At 43.1% G+C, this 21,747-nt stretch overlaps 1 protein-coding gene across 1 annotated transcript in view; it reads right to left on the reverse strand.

Annotated features, from left to right (window-relative positions):
* The window catches only part of LOC140197012 (uncharacterized), a 94,361-nt gene extending 78,832 nt beyond the window's left edge, over nt 1-15,529 (reverse strand). Inside the window, exon 1 of the mRNA XM_072256945.1 lies at nt 15,407-15,529. Coding sequence (XP_072113046.1) covers nt 15,407-15,485 — 79 coding nt within the window. The 5' untranslated portion in view covers nt 15,486-15,529. The remainder of the gene's footprint in view (nt 1-15,406) is intronic.
* Nucleotides 15,530-21,747: the final 6,218 nt, after the last annotated feature.

The following is a 21,747-nucleotide window of genomic DNA, read 5'->3' on the forward strand; positions in this document are numbered from 1 at the left end:
GGATCAGCAGTGGAGAGAGTCATAAGCTATAGATACTCGGGTGTTAACATATTGGACGAACTCCCCTGGACCTAGTGCAGAGATGCAGTCAGAAGGAAGGCATAGCAGCATTTTTTTTCTTTCTTAGGATGTTAAGGAGGTTCAGCTTGTCACCAAATACGCTAACTGACTTCTACAGATGTACTGTTGGAAGTATCTGAAAGTTATCAAGTACAGAAACCTTCCTCTGCCAAGGTGATTCACTATGCGTAGCTTGATGGGTTCTGGTGGAATTCTGTTCATTCAAGGTAGGTTCCTGCTATATCTGTTCCTCTATTCCACAAGAGCACAAGAAAGTAGCAGTAGAACTAGGCCACCTTGCCCCTCAAACCTACCTTCTCATTCAGCATGACCGAGGCTCATCTTTGCTGTCCTCAGCTCCTACGACAGTACCTCGTAACCCACAATTCATTGATCTTTCTAATATTTATCTACTTCCACTTAAACATATCTAATGATTTGGCCATCTAAACCCAATAATCTCAGGAGTTCATATCAACAAGAGTTACTTTGTGAAGGTGCACCACAATTACAGAGTTGCGCAACATAAAAAAAGGCTATTCAGTCCATCAGACCAATGCCAACCATAATGCCCAATCTATATTTCGGCTTGCCTCTCAAAGTCCAACCCTACATCCTTGTTATGAGTGATGGAAACTGTAAAGCCAGTCAGAAAGGCTCTGGTGAAGTTGTATAGGCCAATCCCCTTTATAGTGGATACAGTGGATTACAGAAGTGTTGATGAACTCCAACCACACCATCAACTTCAAAAGATATGGGAAACAGGAGGTCATCAATGTCCTCTGCTACACTGGGAGCTAAGGGCCCAAGTAAGTATATTTATTTTTAATCTATATTTAAAGTAATTGCCTTAATTCGTCACATACACAGTGAAACATTGAAGAATACAGTGAAGTCTGTCATTTGCATCAAATCAAGATCAAGTTTCCAGATTCAGGTTTATTTATCATGTGTACATCAAAACATACAGTGAAATGCACTACTTGCATTAACAACCAACAAACTTGAGGGTGTGCTAGGGTACGCACCCCCTCCCCCCCACCAAGTGTCACCACACATTAGGGCGCCAATAGAGTATGCCAACAATAATCGGCAGAACAACACAAGCAACAAAATTTCAACAGCAAAATAAGCTCCCTTCCTGTCTCTCCCAATACACTTACACAGTCCTTTAACCCCAGGACAGTGCATCATCTTCAGCTTCCAGCATCCACCAAGGAAAGTGCTGGGGACTGCCTGCCAGTGTCACCACATTTCTGGCACAAATATAGCATGCCAACAAATTACTAACCCTCATCCTAACCATACATCTTTGGAAGGTGGGAGGAAACAGAGCACCAGGTGAAAGTACATGCAGTTACTGGGATACTGAGAACATCTCCGAAAACACAGAGGCAGTCACAAGCTTCACTCGGAAGTGCATTGAAGGTGTTGATCCCCAAAAATTGGTCCGAGCCTACCAGATCTAGAAGCCTTGGATAAATAGTTCAGTGTGTGTTGCTCTCAGTGCCTCCCGAGACCAGCAGGAGCTCAAGAGATGCCACTATGATGAACGTAGGGCCATCAAGGTGGGCAAAACGGCAACACAGGGACAAAATCCAGTCACGACTCTGTGACAGTGACACACACAGCGTATGGCAAGTACTGCACCCATTGTGGACTTCAAGAGGAAACGCAGCAGTACAGTCAACATGGCTGCCTCGCTCCCAGATGAGCCAAATGTTTTCTTTTAATGCTCGATTTGAGGTTGATAGGACTAAACCCCCGAGGAGAGCCACCGACAAGAGCTGCTCCTTGGTCATCGCTGAGGCTGAGGTACATAGAACATTCCAATGTGTCAACAGTTGCAAGGCAGCACGGCTGGACAGCGTTCCAGGGCAGGTCCTCAATGTGTGTGCGGAACAGCTGGATGTGTTTATGGACATTTTTAATCTCTCCCTCCCAGTGTATAGTGCCCTCCTGTTTCAAATCGTCCATTGTTGTCCCTGTACCAAGAAAACCAAGGTAGCATGCCTGATCGATTGGTGCCTTGTCTCACACACACCTCAATTATAAGCAGATACTTTGAGAGGCTGGTTAAAGACTAAATCTGCAGCATGCTACTACGCACACTAGATCCCTACAATTCAGCTACTGATGGAACTGGTCTACCGATGACTCCATAGCTGCAACACTACACGCCAACTTCACTCACCTGGAGAAGAGAGATTCATTCATTAGAATGCTGTTCCTGGGCTATAGTTCAACATTCAACACCATAATTCCCTCCAGACTTGACAGGAAGCTCAAAGACCTCAGCCTTCACCCCACCTTGTGCAGCTGGATCCTAGATTTCCTATCAGGTCGCAGACAGGTGGCAAGTATGGGCTCCCTCACCTCTGCCCCTCAACACAGGAGCTACCCAGGACTGTGTCCCAAGTCCCCTCCTGTACTCAGTTTACACCCACAACTTTACTGCCACACACAGCTCCAATCTACTGATCAAATTTGCAGATGACACATCATTGATCAGCCTTATTTCTAGTGGTGACAAGACAGTCTACAGAGGAGAGGTTGACACCCTGACAGTGGTGCCAGCATAACAACCTCTCCCTCAATGTCCAAAAAAACAAAAGAGCTGATTGTGGATTACAGGAGAAAAGGAGACAGGCTTGGCCTAGTCAACATCAATGGGTCTGCAGTTAAGAGGGTGAATAGTTTCAAGTTTCTCAGTGTACACATCACCAAAGATCTCATCTGGACTGACACACCAGCCAGGTGGCAAAAAAAAAAGCACAACAACATCTCTTCCACCTCAAACGACTGAAGAAGTTTGGTATGGTCCCCAGATCCTCAAGACCTTCTACGGGGACATTATTGAGAGCATCCTGACTGGCTCTATCACCGCCTGGTATGGGAACTGCACCAACATTTATCGCTGGACACTGCAGAGAGTGGTACTGACAGCCCAGCGCACCTGTGGATGTGAACTTCCCTCCATTGAGGACATTTACAGCAGCAGGTGTGTAAAGAAGGCCTGGAAGATAATTGGGGATACCAGTCACCCCAACCATAAACTGTTTCAGCTGCTTCTGTCTGGCAAACGGTGCCAGCACCAACAGGCTACGGGACAGCTTTTGTCTATAAGCCATTAGACTTATAAATTCACATAGAAACATAGAAAAAAATAGGTGCAGGAGTAGGCCATTCAGCCCTTCGGGCCTGCACTGCCATTCAGTATGATCATGGCTGATCATCCAACTCAGAACCCTGTACCAGCCTTCCCTCCATACCCCCGATCCCTTTAGCCACCAGGGCCATATCTAACTCCCTCTTAAATATAGCCAATAAACTGGCCTCAACTGTTTCCTGTGGCAGAGGATTCCACAGATTTACCACTCTCTGTGTGAAGAAGTTTTTCCCAATCTCGGTCCTAAAAGGCTTCCCCTTTATCCTCAAACTGTGACCCCTCATTCTGGACTTCCCCAACATCGGGAACAATCTTCCTGCATCTAGCCTGTCCAATCCCTTTAAGATTTTATGTTTCAATCAGATCCCCCCTCAATCTTCTAAATTCCAACAAGTATAAGCCTAGTTCATCCAGTCTTTCATCATATGAAAGTTCTGCCATCCCAGGAATCAATCTGGTGAACCTTCTTTGTACTCCCTCTATGGCAAGGGTATCTTTCCTCAGATTAGGGGACCAAAACTGCACACAATACTCCAAGTGTGGTCTCACCAAGGCCTTGTACAACTGCAGTAGTACCTCCCTGTTCCTGTACTCGAATCCTCTTGCTATAAATGCCAGCATACCATTCGCCTTTTTCACCGCCTGCTGTACCTGCATGCCCACTTTCAATGACTGGTGTATAATGACACCCAGGTCTCGTTGCACCTCCCCTTTTCCTAATCGGCCACCATTCAGATAATAATCTGTTTTCCTGTTTTTGCCACCAAAGTGGATAACTTCACATTTATCCACATTAAATTGCATCTGCCATGAATTTGTCCACTCACCTAACCTATCCAAGTCACCCTGCATCCTCTTAGCATCCTCATCACAGCTAACACTGCCGCCCAGCTTCGTGTCATCCGCAAACTTGGAGATGCTGCATTTAATTCCCTCATCCAAGTCATTAATATATATTGTAAACAACTGGGGTCCCAGCATTGAGCCTTGCGGTACCCCACTAGTCACTGCCTGCCATTCTGAAAAGGTCCCATTTATTCCCACTCTTTGCTTCCTGTCTGCCAACCAATTCTCTATCCACATCAACACCTTACCCCCAATACCGTGTGCTTTAAGTTTGCACACTAATCTCCTGTGTGGGACCTTGTCAAAAGCCTTTTGAAAATCCAAATATACCACATCCACTGGTTCTTCCCTATCCACTCTACTAGTTACATCCTCAAAAAATTCTGTGAGATTCGTCAGACATGATTTTCCTTTCACAAATCCATGCTGACTTTGTCCGATCATTTCACCGCTTTCCAAATGTGCTGTTATCACATCTTTGATAACTGACTCTAGCAGTTTCCCCACCACCGATGTTAGGCTAACCGGTCTATAATTCCGTGGTTTCTCTCTCCCTCCTTTTTTAAAAAGTGGAGTTACATTAGCCACCCTCCAATCCTCAGGAACTAGTCCAGAATCTAGAGTTTTGAAAAATTATCACTAGTACATCCACTATTTCTTGGGCTACTTCCTCAAGCACTCTGGGATGCAGACCATCTGGCCCTGGGGATTTATCTGCCTTTAATCCCTTCAATTTACCTAACGCCACTTCTCTACTAACATGTATTTCCCTCAGTTCCTCCATCTCACTGGACGCTCTGTCCCCTACTATTTCCGGAGGATTATTTATGTCCTCCTTAGTGAAGACAGAACCAAAGTAATTATTCAATTGGTCTGCCTTGTCCTTGCTCCCCATAATCAATTCACCTGTTTCTGTCTGTAGGGGACCTACATTTGTCTTAACCAATCTTTTTCTTTTCACATATCTATAAAAGCTTTTACAGTCAGTTTTTATGTTCCCTGCCAGTTTTCTCTCATAATCTTTTCTCCCTTTCCTAATTAAGCCCTTTGTCCTCCTCTGCTGAACTCTGAATTTCTCCCAGTCCTCAAGCTAATTTGTATGCTTCTTCTTTGGAATTGATACCATCCTTAATTTCCCTTGTCGGCCACGGGTGCACTACCTTCCTTGATTTATTCTTTTGCCAAACTGGGATGAACAATTGTTGTAGTTCATCCATGCAACCTTTAAATGCTTGCCATTGCATATCCACTGTCAACCCTTTAAGTGTCATTTGCCAGTCTATCTTAGCTAATTCACAGCTCATACCTTCAAAGTTACCCTTCTTTAAGTTCAGAACCTTTGTTTCTGAATTAACTCTGTCACTCTCCATCTTAATGAAGAATTCCACCATATTATGGTCACTCTTACCCAAGGGGTCTCTCACGACAAGATTGCTAATTAACCCTTCCTCATTGCTCAATACCCAGTCTAGAATAGCCTGCTCTCTAGTTGGTTCCTCAACATGTTGGTTCAAAAAACCATCCCGCATACATTCCAAGAAATCCTCTTCCTCAGCACCCTTACCAATTTGGTTCACCCAATCTACATGTAGATTGAAGTCACCCATTATAACTGCTGTTCCTTTATTGCACACATTTCTAATTTCCTTTTTAATACCATCCCCAACCTCACTACTACTGTTAGGTGGCCTGTACACAACTCCCACAAGCGCTTTCTGCCCCTTAGTGTTATGCAGCTCTACCCATATCGATTCCACATCCTCCCAGCTTATGTCCTTCCTTTCTATTGCGTTAATCTCCTCTCTAACCAGCAATGCCACCCCACCTCCTTTTCTTTCATGTCTATCCCTCCTGAATATTGAATATCCCTGAATGTTGAGCTCCCATCCTTGGTCACCCTGGAGCCATGTCTCTGTGATCCCAACTATATCATATTCATTAATAACAATCCGCACTTTTAATTCATCCACCTTGTTACAAATGCTCCTTGCGTTGACACACAAAGCCTTCAGACACACTTTTACAACTCTCTTAGCCCTTATACAATTATCTTGAAAAGTGGCCCTTTTTGATGCTTGCCCTGGATTTGTCAGCCTGCCACTTTTACTTTTCACCTTACTACTTTTTTGCTTCTACCCTCATTTTACACCCCTCTGTCTCTCTGCACTGGTTCCCATCATGTCTGACTCCCCTCCTCTGTGTGACAGTCCTCATAGATAAGGCATATGAACACTGGTGCCTTAGTTCAATGCATTAGTCCCATTTTTTTTTTTTTGCTGATCACTGTCCCATCAATAGCCCTCAATTCTTGGACCAATAGTAGCAATTTACAGTTGCTAACAATCTGTCAACCAGCACACCTTTGGCATGTAGGAGCATAATGGTATTGAGTTTGCTGACCACAAGGTTCTAAACTCAGTCTTAAGCTCTATCCAATATAGAAGGCCATGGGTGCCCTCAGTAAAGGGAGGTTATACTGTAGCTACCTACACTTCAAAGACTAGTTCACTTCCCTGTTTACCCTCCACAATATTGAAGGCAGTGTGGGAACTCAGGACCTGGGGTAAGGTATTGAAGGGAGTGTGGATCCACGGGACTGGTGTTTTGAAGTGGGTATGGGAATCCTGATCCTTGGTACACTGAGTAATCTCCAGCCCCGGAGAGTTGAGAGGATCTAGAATATCAGTACCCAGTGAGACAAATGCCAAACTATCTGTGAACAGTCACGGAAAAGATTATAGGGTATTTATCTATCCTGTGTCTCTCATATTATATACCAATAGCAGATCAGAGTCAGAATCAGGTTTATTATGAATGATGCACGTCATGAAATTTGTTCTGAGGGAAAAGAACAGTGCAAGACATAAAATTATTATATTACAATAAATAAGTGCACGTGGACCAGTCAGAAATCTGATAGCAGGGATGAATCTGTTACTAAAACAGTTGGTGAGAGTTTTCAGTTTCCTTTACCTCCTCCCTGGTGGTAATTATGTCTTCAATGGTGAGAGTCCTTGATGAATACTGCCTTCCTGAGGCACCACATTTAAAGATCTTGTCGATGATGAAGGTTGTGCCTGTGATGGAATTGGCTGAATCTATAACCTTCCACAGTACCCTCTGCAGCTTCTTTCAGTCTTGTGTATTGAAGCCTCCATACTTGGTGGAGATGTAGCCAGTCAGAATGCTCTCCATCATATATCTGCAGAAACGAGCCAGGCTTTGGTGCCATACCAAAACACCTAATGGCTTCGCTTCTTCGTGATTGTATCAATGTGGCCCAGAATAGATCATCAGATGTTGAAACTCAGGAACTTGATAAACAAAGAAAACTGCTGAGAGACCAAGTGAGGGGAATTACCACTGTGTGACACACTTTCAAATAACTGAGTTCCAAGTTGGAAAAAAACACGTTTGATCCTTAATTATGAAACCAGCAAAGATAAATGATCAAAAATTGTGACAGAAGATAAATAAACTAATGTATTAAAGCAAAATTAGTGGTTGACAAAATACTATATACCCATTCCCTGGCTCACCCCCTCTCTAACTAAACTAACATCACAAAGGGCGAATACGTGACTATATTCATTTACTTCTGCTATGCTCAAACCTACATGACAGATTACCGTAATCCATAATAAAAGCATGCAACACAAAATACAATACAATGAAACCAAAGTAGATACATGGCTCCTACAGTATGGGTTGCTCCTATCTAGTTGCTCAAAAGCCGAGTGGACAAGTAATGAGTTTGTGTTGGCTGTAAACCTGTTGTGATGGTAGGAAAACTACAGTGGGTCCAGGTTCTTGGCTAACTCGGACCATGACAATCCTCTTTAAACACCTCATCTCAGTAGATAACCATTGAAGCAGCTCACCCTGCTCTTCTTGGACACCGGTGTGATCGATGCCTTCTTCTATCAGACAGTGACTGAAGGTATTCTAGAACATTCTAACCAATTAGTTGGCATAAATTTTCAGAACCTTATCAGGTATCCCATTGGGGCCTGATGCCCTGTTCTGATGTTGGCCTCCAAGACAGAGATTATAGGGCTGCCAGACACTGTGGGGATTCGCACAGGTGTAGCATTGTTCTCCCTTTTGAACTGTGAATAAAAGACATTGAGCTCAGGGGGAGTGAAGCATCACTATTTATGCTGCTGGGTTTCACCTTATAGGAAGCAACAGCATGCAAACTCTGTTGCAGCCGTTGTGTGTCCGATTGTGACTAACTTCATACAGAATTACCTTATTACCCTCGTGATGGCCTTCTATAGGTCAGACTTGGACCTCTTGTAGAATTCTGGGTTGCCAGTCTTTAAAGCCACAGATCTAAATTGCAGCAGACTATATCTCCTGGTTTAAGTAACAAACAATCAATTATTTTAATTACATCATTCTGATTTAGGTACATTCAATATATTCTTGAAGGCGCATACTCATCCACACAAGCCTTGAAGTTGTTGATGACTCTGTCATAATCATTCAGATATAAAGATAACCCCTGAATATAGTTCGGTCCTCTGATTAAAAGCAGTCCTCAAAACACTACTCCACCTCCCTTGATCGTACCTTTGTGGTCCTCTCCACTGGTGCTGCAGACCTCAGTCTCTGCCTGTATACCAAGAGCAGATGTACAGCAAGGTGAAGGAAATTGCCAAAGTGCGGGCACGAGATGACAACGGAAGTATTCTGATGGTAGTGTAATTATGACCAGCCGAATTGGCTCCTTCGGTCATTTCAATGATGGGCAAGTGACATTATCCCTTTGGTTCAAGATGGCTGAGAAGTAGTAACTGTTCCTGAACCTGGTAGTGAGAGTCCTGAGGCTCCTGTACCTTCTTCCTGAAGGCAGCAATAAAAAGAGAGCATGTTCTGGCTGGTGGCGGTCCCTACTTTTCTGCAACAACATTTTGTGTAGATATGCTGAATGGTGGGGAGGGCTTTACCCATGATGGACTGGGCTGTATCCACGGCTTTTAGTAGCATTTTCTGTTCAAAGGCATTGATGTTTTCCCAGGCTGTGGTGCAACCATTTAATATCCTCTCCACTAAACATCTATAGAAGTTTGACAAAGTTTTAGATGCAATACTGAGTCTTTGAAGACTCCTAAGTAGAGGTGCTACCATGCTTCCTTTGTAATTGCCCTGGACCCAGGACAGGTCCGCTGAAATAATAGCACTGCAGAATTTAAAGTTGCTGACCCTCTGATGAGACAGGCTCATGAACCTCCGGTTTTCTTCTCCTGCAATCAATAATCAGCTCCTTGGTCTATCAGACGTTGAGTAAGAGGTTGTTGACATGGCACAATTTTCAATCTCCCTCCTATATGCTGATTCATCACCACCTTCAATTCAGCCTACAACAGTGGTGTCATCAGCAAATATGAATATGGCATTGGAACTGTGCTTAGCCACACAGTCACAAGTGCAAGTTGAGTAGAGCAGGGAGCTAAGCACATAGTCTCGTAGTGCACTTGTGACTCATCATGTAGACTATCATGGGGGCATGGAAACTTCATCAGCCACTCTGTCCTCATTAATGGATGAAAGTAGGATCAATCTAAAAATGGCTGATAGTTGGTGTGGACTCAATCGGTCAAACAGCCTGTGTTCATGCGGCATTTCTCAAAAATTGTATAACTCTACATCATCTCAGCATACGTCATCTGTGTGTGGGTGTGTGAGTGTGTCATTCTCTCTTTAAAGAAAGATGTAAACTCTTCATTTCCTTCTACCAATAACCACCCGATGTACCATTTAAGCTTGACGTTGCACATGGAAATTATATTTGGCTTTGAATGAAAGTAAATTTCCAGAGACATTATGCATTTGAAAGGCTCCGAGTTAGATGAGACAGTGCATCACAAGCAAAGGAGTTGAAATCAGTGTCCATTTTACACGAGGAAGTAAGCAATACAAGATAAAAATTGCTCAAGCCTACATGATAGTATTTTCAGCTGCCATTCAAGAAAAGCAAATAGTGGAAAGAATCACTATTTATTTGAAACTTAATTTAGATAAAAGCAATTTTTCCCCTCAGAATGTGGTAATCTGTTGATCAGGTGGGATCTTCAAACTACAAGTTGAAATCGAATAAAAAAACAAAAACTGTAATGCCCTGGGCAAGATTTCTACTGCTACTCTGAGGTATTCTGCAAAAGTGGCAAGTCCTGCTAGCAAGAGTGTTTTAGCTTGGGCCAAATATAAGGAGCCACATTTTCCAATTTAAGAATATGGTGCCAGGTATTCAATAGACAACAGACAATAGGTGCAGAAGTAGACCACTCGGCCCTTCGAGCCTGCACCGCCATTCTGAGATCATGGCTGATCATCTACTATCAATACCCGGTTCCTGCCTTGTCCCCATAACCCTTGATTCCCCTATCCATAAGATACCTATCTAGCTACTTCTTGGAGAATTGGCCTCCACTGCCTTCTGAGGCAGCGCGTTCCACAACTCCACAACTCTCTGGGAGAAGAAGTTCCTCCTCAACTCTGTCCTAAATGACCTACCCCTTATTCTTAAACCATGTCCTCTGGTACTGGACTCTCCTAGCATCTGGAACATATTTCCTGCCTCTATCTTGTCCAATCTCTTAACAATCTTATATGTCTCAATCAGATCCCCCCTCAATCTCCTTAATTCCAGCGTGTACAGGCCCAGTCTCTCTAACTTCTCTGCGTAAGACAGTCCGGACATCCCAGGAATTAACCTAGTGAACCTACGCTGCACCCCTCCACAGCCAGGTTGGCCTTCCTTAACCCTGGAGACCAAAACTGCACACAATACTCCAGGCAACACACATCAAAGTTGCTGGTGAACGCAGCAGGCCAGGCAGCATCTGTAGGAAGAGGTGCAGTCGACGATTCAGGCCTGAAGTGTCGACTGCACCTCTTCCTACAGATGCTGCCTGGCCTGCTGCGTTCACCAGCAACTTTGATGTGTGTTGCTTGAATTTCCAGCATCTGCAGAATTCCTGTTGTTTGCACAATACTCCAGGTGTGGTCTCACCAGGGCCCTGTACAAATGCAAAAGGATTTCCTTGCTCTTGTACTCCATTCCCTTTGTAATAAAGGCCAACATTCCATTAGCCTTCTTCACTGCCTGCTGCACTTGCTCATTCACCTTCAGAGACTGATGAACAAGTACTCTTAGATCTCTTTGTATTTCTCCCTTACCTAACTCCACACCGTTCAGATAATAATCTGCCTTCCTGTTCTTGCTCCCAAAGTGAATAACCTCACACTTATTCACATTAAACACCATCTGCCAATTTTCTGCCCACTCACCCAGCCTATCCAAGTCACCTTGAATTCTGCTAACATCCTCATCACATGTCACACTGCCACCCAGCTTAGTATCATCAGCAAACTTGCTGATGTTATTCACAATGCCTTCCTCTAAATCATTGATGTAAATCATAAACAGCTGTGGTCCCAATACCGAGCCCTGTGGCACCCCACTAGTCACCACCTGCCATTCTGAGAAACACCCATTCACTGCTACCCTTTGCTTTCTATCTGCCAACCAGTTTTCTATCCATGTCAATATCCTCCCCCCAATGCCATGAGCTCTGATTTTACCCACCAATCTCCTATGTGGTACTTTATCGAATGCCTTCTGAAAGTCAAGGTACACCACATCCACTGGATCTCCCGTGTCTATCTTCCTGGTTACATCCTCAAAAAACTCCAATAGATTAGTCAAGCATGATTTACCCTTGGTAAATCCATGCTGGCTCGGCCCAATCCTATCACTGCTATCAAGATATGCCGCTATTTCATCTTTAATAATGGACTCTAGTATCTTCCCCACTACTGATGTTAGGCTAACAGGGCGATAGTTCTCTGTCTTCTCCCTCCCTCCTTTCTTAAAAAGTGGGATAACATTAGCCATTCACCAATCCTCAGGAACTGATCCTGAATCTAAGGAACATTGGAAAATGATCACCAATGCATCTGCAATTTCCAGAGCCACCTCCTTTAGTACCCTAGGATGCAGACCATCTGGACCTGGGGATTTGTTAGCCTTCAGTCCCATCAGTCTACTCATCACCGTTTCCTTCCTAATGTCAATCTGTTTCAGTTCCTCTGTTACCCTATGTCCTTGGCCCATCCATACATCTGGGAGATTGCTTGTGTCTTCCCTAGTGAAGACAGATCCAAAGTACTTATTAAATTCGTCTGCCATTTCTCTGTTTCCCATAACAATTTCTCCCAATTCATTCTTCAAAGGCCCAACATTGTTCTTAACTATCTTCCTTCTCTTCACATACCTAAAAAAGAACTTTTGCTATCCTCCTTTATATTCCTAGCTAGCTTGCGTTCATACCTCATTTTTTCTCCCCGTATTGCCTTTTTAGTTAAGTTCTGTTGCTCCTTAAAAATTTCCCAATCATCCGTCTTCCCACTCACCTTAGCTCTGTTATACTTCTTTTTTAATGCTATGCTATCTCTGACTTCCTTTGTCAACCACTGTGGCCACTTTCCCCCCTTTGAATCTTTCCTTCTCCGGGGGATGAACTGATTTTGCACCTTGTGCATTATTTCCAAGGATACCTGCCATTGCTGTTCCACTGTCTTTTCTGCTAGGATATCCGACCAGTCAACTTTGACCAGCTCCTCCCTCATGGCTCCATAGTCTCCTTTGTTCAACTGCAATACTGACACTTCTGATCTGCCCTTATCCCTTTCAACTTGCAGACAAAAACTTATCATATTATGGTCACTACCTCCTAATGGCTCCTTTACTTCAAGATCACTTATCAAATCCTGTTCATTGCACAACACTAAATCCAGAATAGCCTTATCCCTGGTCGGCTCTCATACAAGCTGCTCCAAAAATGCATCCCGTAGGCACTCTACAAACTCCCTATCCTGGGGTCCAGTACCAACCTGATTTTCCCAGTTCACCTGCATGTTGAAATCCCCCATAACTACTGTGACATTTCCTTTGCCACACATGCCATTGTTAACTCCCTATTCAACTTGCACCCAATATCCATGCTACTGTTTGGGAGCCTGTTGATAACACCTATTAGGGTCTTTTTGCCCTTACTGTTCCTCAGTTCTATCCACACTGACTCTACTTCTCCTGATTCTATGTCCCCCCTTGCAAGGGACTGAATCTCATTCCTCACCAACAGGGCCACCCCACCCCCTCTGCCCACCTTTCTGTCCCTTCGATAGCACGTATACCCTTGTACGTTCAATTCCCAGGTCTGATCCCCCTGCAGCCATGTCTCCGTTATCCCAACAACATCATGGTTACCCATTCGCACCTGAGCTTTAAGCTCATCTGCCTTATTTCTGACACTTCGTGCGTTCAGATATAGAATTTTTAACCCATTTCTCCTCTCTCTGTTTAAATCGCTGCCTATTGTGCATAACCCAGCTCCCCGAACTCTCACCGGGCTATACGCCCCTTGAATTTTGTTGTCCTTCTTAAATTTACTTACTCTTTCTGAACATTTAACTCCATGCTCCGTCAGACCATCCCTCTGCACATGTATCCTCCTTATCACTCGTTCTGCCTCACCTTTCTCTACTTCACACTTAATATTCCGGAACCGTGTAGTCCCCACCTGCCCTCTATACTTCATCTCACTATCCTCTCTCACATTCTGGATCCCTGCCCCCTGCAAATTTAGTTTAAACCCTCGCAAGCAGCACGAGCAAACTTTCCTGCAAGAATGTTAGTACCCCTCCAGTTCAGGTGTAAACCGTCCTGTCGGAATAGATCCCACCTTCCCTGGAACAAAGCCCAATTATCTAAAAACCTGAAGCCCTCCATCCTGCACCATCCTCTCAGCCACGTATTGATCTGTATAATCCTTCTGTTCCACGCCTCACTCGCACGTAGCACAGGTAGCAATCCTGAGATTGTTACCCTGGAGGTTCTGCCCTTCAGCTTCGCACCTAGCTCCCTGAACTCACTACACAGGAGCCCCTCACTCTTCCTACCCACGTTATTGGTCCCTACATGGACCACAACATCTGGATTCTTGCCCTCCCTCTCGAGAATAACCTGCACCCGATCTGAGATGTCCCGGACCCCGGCACCAGGGAGGCAACATACCATCCGAGACTCCCGATCTCCCCCACAATATCTCCTATCTGCCCCCTGACTACAGAATCCCCTATCACTACCACTGTCCTCTCTTCCCTCCTCCCCTTCTGAGTCGAGGGTCCAACCTCAGTGCCAGAGACAGGACCACTGCAACTTGTTCCTGGTAGGTCACCCCACCAACAGTATCCAAAATGGTATACTTATTCAGGGTTGTCTTGGTATGCGCGCAGCTTTCTGCCCAGTAGAACATCAGAAAATGCTGCATGGGAGTGATTTCTGAAGGACAGTAGTCTGGTTTGGGGTCTTTTTTGGCTGGAGCTACGGAGCGGGGCACAAGGGAAGATGCCGCAGAATGCCGTTTGAAGGAGAGTCCCCGCTGTAAGAAGTACTTTGTGCAATGGAATGGCACCAAGGAAGGTCCAATGCTTCTGAGAGCCAGTTCGTTTGAGATGGCCTTCGAGAGAAGTTCAAGCTGTGGTGGGTGCTTTCACACAGACTGAGTTTTGCATTTGAGTAAAGCAATACTCCAGAAATTAGTCCCAATGCTTATGTACACATTGGGCTGGTTTAGCTGTAATGGCTCTTTTATTTTTCTGTAACTGTAAATTTGGTAAATATTTCTTTGTAGTTTTATGCCAGTGTACAATCTGTTAATTTTCTGCCAAGCGATAACTTCGCGTGGGTCAGTATTTATACAGCAATTGTTACAGTCAATGTTCCTTAATCGGAACATCTCAACTTTCCTGGATGTTTGAACCCCAACCATATTGACACTATACGTATATCATTTAGGGAAGGTGGATCTCTCACCGCTGAGTCACATGGCTGTTAGCAGAGTTAGCGAACAAGCCAAGTTTGTATACAAGACTGGTGAGAGAGCTACAAAAGATATATATACATACGCATATACACACACCGTCTTTACATTTGGTCAGTTTTTATGTCAAAAATCAGTTTTAAAAATCAACTCAATATACAGTATTATGCAGTCATTCTCCTACTGAGACACATTTTACAGATAATTTGAGGAATATTAGACAAAGTTAGATACAGGAAATCTTAAAGATGTACAGATGCTTTGCCAATTAAATTAACAGTAAAGTGCTCTAAAATGAATTCCATCTTCCTGATGTACTTGAAGATGCCCAGTGAGCGTATTTGTTTGATTACATCATTACACAAGGCATTACTCAATTAATTTTCATTGCTCTGAAATCCACAGTGTATAACACAATAAACATATTAGATTTGTTTACCTGTTGTGGTCTGGTGGTGAGCCACATCAATAGTAGCCAGAAAAAGAAAGGAATACACCCACATTGCAGCTACATCCATGGTGTTACCTTCTTGTTGGTGCTCCCATTCACAGAACTTTTTCAGTCTGAAGTAAATTTGTTAAACATTCATCTGCTATCATGTTTTGATAATGTGTCTGCCAGAACTCCACCCTCCTTTGGAATTGTTCCAGTTACATTTTCTGACACTTCTTCCGGGTTGGATTAACTTCTCATATTTCAAAGATAGGGGCTCAGGTAGCCTTGGATCTCCTACCACATTGATCACTAATCATTGCTTATGCTCCAGATTAAGGCAAGTCAGAATGGTAAGGTAGCATACATATGGCAACAGAAACTATTCCGGTCATTTTTAATTGTTCAGCTGAATACCATTGTTTGACAAAAATGTTACACGTATATGAGGGCAATTATGAATTACCATCACAGTAGGGAGGCAACATTCATATGACTAGGAAAAGCTTATATATTTTGTGAACAATTTATAACAGCAAATTGAGGGTGGAATGGCAGCATTGCAGTTAGCACAACACACCTACATCTTGAGGGATTGCTGTCTGGATTTTAATCCAGTGCCGTCTGTAATGAATGTCCTCCTACGAACACGTGGGTTTCCTCTGGGTGCTCTAGTTTCCTCACACTGGTTAGTAGGTTAGTTGATCATTTTAAATTGTCCTGTGATTAGGCTAGGGTTAAGTAGGTGGATTGCTGGGAGTGAAGCTTGCTGGCTAGAAGGACATGGTCCATGCTATATCTCTCAAACAATGAATTAAAAGTAACTTTTTTTTTGAAAGTAACATTAATAGTGTCACGCCACCCCAAACTCTTTACAAGTGAACAATTTGTGAAGTGAAATTGTTGTTGCAGTGTTAAGGCAATTATTTTGTGCATCAGTTCTCAGACAGGAGCATCATAATGACTAGATAATCTACTTTAAACCATGATGATTCATGAGTAAAATTGGCACAATTTCAGGGAATATGACTGCTTTACTTTAAAATATTGCTAGTTAATCTTCTGTCTGTCTGAAGGAACACATGAGAGCTCTGCCTAGTGGTTCACCTTAAGATTGTACCTTTGACAGTGCTGCAGACCCTGTATGGCATTTCAAGTCCCTCTGGAAAAGGCTTCCTGGCTTGAAATCTGCAAATACCTTCACAAACTTAAAAATAATTTTTAAGCCATTAATTTGTATTTCAAAAATATTCTGTTGTATATGATAATCTACACTTTTTTTAAAATATTATTTATTGTCAGAACCTATGATTGGATTCATAGGCTTTACATGTTAGTACAGTATATGATAGTAGAAAAATCTTAAGAATTTTACATTTTGCACATCTACTAATTTATATCATGCCAAATCAGTATGTTTTAGTAACAAGTAGTATAGCACCATATACGACACTGAATTTTATTTAATGACTACAGTATTAGATTGTTACTGGATGACAATCCAGGGCATTGGATCATTGATAGACAATTCAGATTGCACCTTGATACCTGTGGAATTTGAATTCAAATACTTAAATGAACCTAGTCTCTGTAATAGTAAAATACTGGATTGCTGTAAAAAAACAAACACCTATCTATCTGATCTTGAGGGAAAGAAATTTTCTGTCTTTATCCATTCAGGAGGACAATATAACGTAATGACACCGGACAGTGTTGATCTTTTAAGCCAGCTCTGGAAGGAGTGCTATGATACTCCGTCTTACATTTTAAAGCTGAAAATTTCAGTACAATGACTGCAGTGATAAACAATATTTTAAGCCATTTAAATTCATTAGTAATCTTCCAATCATAAGAGAAACTCAGCAAACCATATGACCAAAATGGAGGACCATGTAGGAAGGTTTAGACTGACCGTAGAGTAGGTTACAAGGTAAGCACAACATGGTGGGCCAAAGGGCCCATACGATATTGCAATGTTCCATGTTCTTTGTTCTGCACTCCACGTCCAATTTTCAAACTACCTACAAAGATGGTTCAACACCTGATGGTATCATGGAGGCCTCCATTGTGACAGATACCTTGGATGCTGGGGCAGACTGCAGGCAAGACTAAAGTACCAGGGCTTGAGATGCTCCTCTCTACCATTACCTCCTGGATAAAGTGCAGTGATTAGAAAACAAGCTAGAGGTCCTCAGAGCAAGACTGCTGCAGCAGAGACTTAGGAGACTGCTGCGCACTTTGTTTTACAGAGACATAGCTCCTCTCCATCTCTTTGGACATGACACTCTATCCTCTACTGAGGGATTGAACAATAGTGTCAGCTAAAGCAGAGGTGGTGGTGTTTGCTTCTTTATCAACTCGTCATGGTGCTTGAACATAGTGGTTTTGTCTCACTCTTGCTCCCTGACCTGGAATACTGGGCAGTCAATGTCATCTACACTATCTGCTGAGGCAGTTCTCTGCCATTACCTTGGTTGCAGTATTCATCCACATCAGGCAGACAGCAAGCTGGCACTGGAGGAATTGACCACCATTATTAATAGAAATGAACTGGCAATGAGACTTTCTGTCATTGCAGAAGACCACAAAACCAAACAGCTTAAAGAAACCGTCGCTGAACTACTACCTGGAACACCAGAGGACCCAACATACTTGACCATGGTTATACCACCATGAACTGCACTTACTGAGCTCTCCCACACCTGTACTTTTGGAAAATTAGACTGCTTGGCCCTGCTTCTGCATACAGGCAGATAGCAAAAGCACCAGCCACCCATCAAGGATATCTACAGGAGTCAATAACTCAGAAGAATGCCATCCATCAGTAAGGACCACCCCACAACCACACTGTCCAGGTGACACCCTCTTCTCGATGCCATCTCCCATCAGCTACTTGCACTGTCCTGATAAACCAACACTTCTCAGACATTATTGCTTTTTCTTCTATTGAGTCCCCCCCCCCATGTGAGTCATGTTTGTAATGTATAGTGCTGCTGCAAAGAGTTAACTTTCATTGCACTTATACCCTGCCCTTGACAGTGAACTTGAATTTGGACAATAAGCCTGAAACTTTATTAATACTACTTCATTTTTGCATTGGATAGGGAAAGGAAAATATAATTAGTCTATTCTATTTTGATCACTAATCGGATATCCTAGGCTGAAAGATGCATTTATGTGGGTGACTGATGAAGTCATATTAGAACTAACTGCCATAGTTCTCACAGACAAGTTTAAAAAAAGTAAGAGGGCCCACTTGTCAATATGCTGGTAGAATTCTACACTTGTAAAAGTCGCTCTGTTCAGGAGAGGGACAGAGAAAAACAGAAAATATGAAAAGACCATTCACTGAAAATATCAAAAGGTGTTTGTTAATTGATAAGCAATGCCTCAGGGTACAGAACAAAGCCAATGATTTTCGCTGATCCTACCTGGTTAAAAACAGACGAAATATTGTTTTTGTCTTAAATTTTAGAATACAACATTTGGGGTATTTTACAAACGTACAGCAAAGATATGACATAGTCCTAAAAGATCCTTGTTCCACATGGAGAAATGCAAATAGTCACAAGAATGGATAAAAGTTTAATGAAAAACAAATATACAATGACAAGGAAGTGAATAGCTGACTAGCTTTGAACTGTGTCATAGTGCTGAATGGCAACCACAGGTTAATTTTCATTTAATATTTACATTACTCTTGGAAACAGCAGTACATCAGGTGTAACACCATTAGTACTTAGGAGTTAATGTGTTACTTGGAATGGTGGAAATTTCCCCACCAATTTTTACTGTAAATCATTCGTTCAGGGCAAGAAACATCCATTGTGATGAAATGAATCAAATAAGACAAAACAAAAAAAACAGACAACACCAGAAACACTCCAATTGAGCAATTTGGAAAGAAACAAAATTACATTTCAGATCAATTTCTTCAAAAGTGAGAAACATATTATTGGTTGCAAAGAATTGAGGTGGAGAGAAAGAAGAAGGAGGAATGTGCATAGTGACAAACCAGAATTGCCAGCAGTGGAGGCTTTTAGAGACCTTTAGGACATACAGTGCCTATAAAAAGTGTTCTCCTCCCTTGGAAGTTTTCACATTTTATTATTTTACAACATTGAATCACAGTGGATTAATTTGGCTTTTTTGACACTGATCAACACAACACTTGAATTCTGCAAGTATGCAAGTCTATGCCAAATGCACTGGGCGACGCCCTTCTCATTGTAATGTATATGAAGTAACAGATCAAGTGGATTGAATTTCATTATACCATTAATAAAGTGGAAATACAGTACTTATAAAATGTATGAGGTGTATGGGGTGTCAGGGAGGGGTAGCTCCTCTGGTGGGGGAACATGCCGCGTCCTTTTCAAGGCGGTTTGTTCACCTTTGGTCCCCACCTGGCACTCAGCTCTCACCTGTGGCTCCCCGTAGCTGTTTGCGTACAACAGCGGCCACACCCCGGACGGCGGCTTCGACAAGCCAGCTAAACCAGGTGAGGGTAGCTGACAGGTCTCAAACCCTCGGTGAGATAGGGAGTTGTCTATCCCAGCATGTGAAGACAGACTCCGGCGGATTGTGACGATGAGACCAATGGAAGGTCCAACGGTCAAGGTGGCAGCCTCTGCAAGTGTCATGAAACGTGTAGAGCAGGACAAGACACAGAAGACGTTCTGGTCATCCACTGCGCCTAGTCCCATCCCCAGCTGTCTCGACTCTGTCTTGCCACTGGATCCAGATGGGAATTGAGAAGAGAGTGAGGCTGACACTGTGCAACCCTCCCTCACTTAAATCCAAATCACACGCTAGTCTCGACAACATCATAATGGTGTCGAGGTCCTCATCAACATCAACGATGGATGAACACACATAAAATGTATTCAACGTGTCCCCCCCCGAAAGTTTTCATGTTTTATTGTCTTACAACTTTTAATCACAGTGGATTTAATTTGGATTTTTTTTTGACACTGATCAAAAGAAAAGACTCTGGTGTCAAAGTGCAAACAAATTTCTACAAATTGGTCTATATTTATTACATTATTAAACTCAATAATTGGTTGCATAATTACTCACCCCCTTCAAGTCAGTATTTAGTAGATGCGCCTTTGGCAGCAATTACATCCTTGAGTCTGTGTGGATAGGTCTCTATCAGCTTTGCACATCTAGACACTGCTATTTTTCCCAATTCTTCTTTACAAAACTGCTCAAGCTCTGTCAGATGGTATGGGAATCATGAGTGAACACCCCTTTTCTAGTCCAACTACATATTCTCAATCAGATTGAGGTCTGGACTCTGACTTGGCCTCTCCAGGACATTAACTTTGTTGCTTCTAAGATATTTCTGTGTAGCTTTGGCTTTATGCCTGAGGGCATTGTCTTGCTGGAAAGCAAATCTTCTCCCAAATCACAGTCCTCACCAGGATTTCCCTGTATTTTGCTGTATTCATTTTACCCTCTACCTTCACAAGCCTTCCAGGGCCTGCTGCAGTGAAGCATCCCCACAGCATGATGCTGCCTCCACCAGGCTTCACTGTAGGGATGGCACGTTTTTGGTGATGTGTGGCTTATGCCAAACAAAGTATTTAGTCTGATGGCCAAAAAGCTCAATTTTGGTTTCATCAGACCAAAGAACCTTCTTCCAACTGACTTCAGAATCTCAACGTGCCTCCTGGCAAACTCTAACATGAAACTTCAGCTAGTTTTTTTTTCAACAATGGCCATTTCTTTACCACTCTCCCATAAAGATACAACTGGTGAAGCACCCAGGCAATAGTTGATGTAGGCACAGTCTCTCTCATCTCAGCCACTGAAGTTTGTAACTCCTCCAGAGCTGTCATATGGCTCTTGGTGGCCTGCCTCATTGGTCCCCTTCTTGCAGACAGTTTTTGAGGACAGCCTGCTCTAGGCAGATTTACATGTGTGCCATATTCTTTCCATTTCTTGATAACTGTACTCCAGGGGACATTCAGTGACTTGGAAATTTTCTTGTATCCATCTCCTGACTTGTGCTTTTCAGTAGCTTTTTTTAAAGCAGTTTCTTCATATATCTACCACCTTCTGTAAGCAAAAGAACATGCCTCTTAGCTCTCCTTTCAATTGTGGAAGTGTCGGGTTTCGGCAGTGCAGACCAATGAATACTTTTTCACCAGGGTTTGAGAGAGCACAAAGGCAACAGTCTTTCAAAAACAAAAGGCAGGCATGGATCCGAAATGGCAGGCCGAGGTCTTACCAGCAAGGGCAGTCAGGCGAGGGCAGACAATCTAGAGCGCACAGGCAAAAATCAGGTACAGGAACAGGCAAAATCCAAAACACAGAATAAAAGTAAAATCAGCTGGCAGAAG

The sequence above is a fragment of the Mobula birostris genome, chromosome 4, assembly GCF_030028105.1.
Source record: "Mobula birostris isolate sMobBir1 chromosome 4, sMobBir1.hap1, whole genome shotgun sequence".
In the NCBI taxonomy this organism is placed as follows: Eukaryota; Metazoa; Chordata; class Chondrichthyes; order Myliobatiformes; family Myliobatidae; genus Mobula; species Mobula birostris.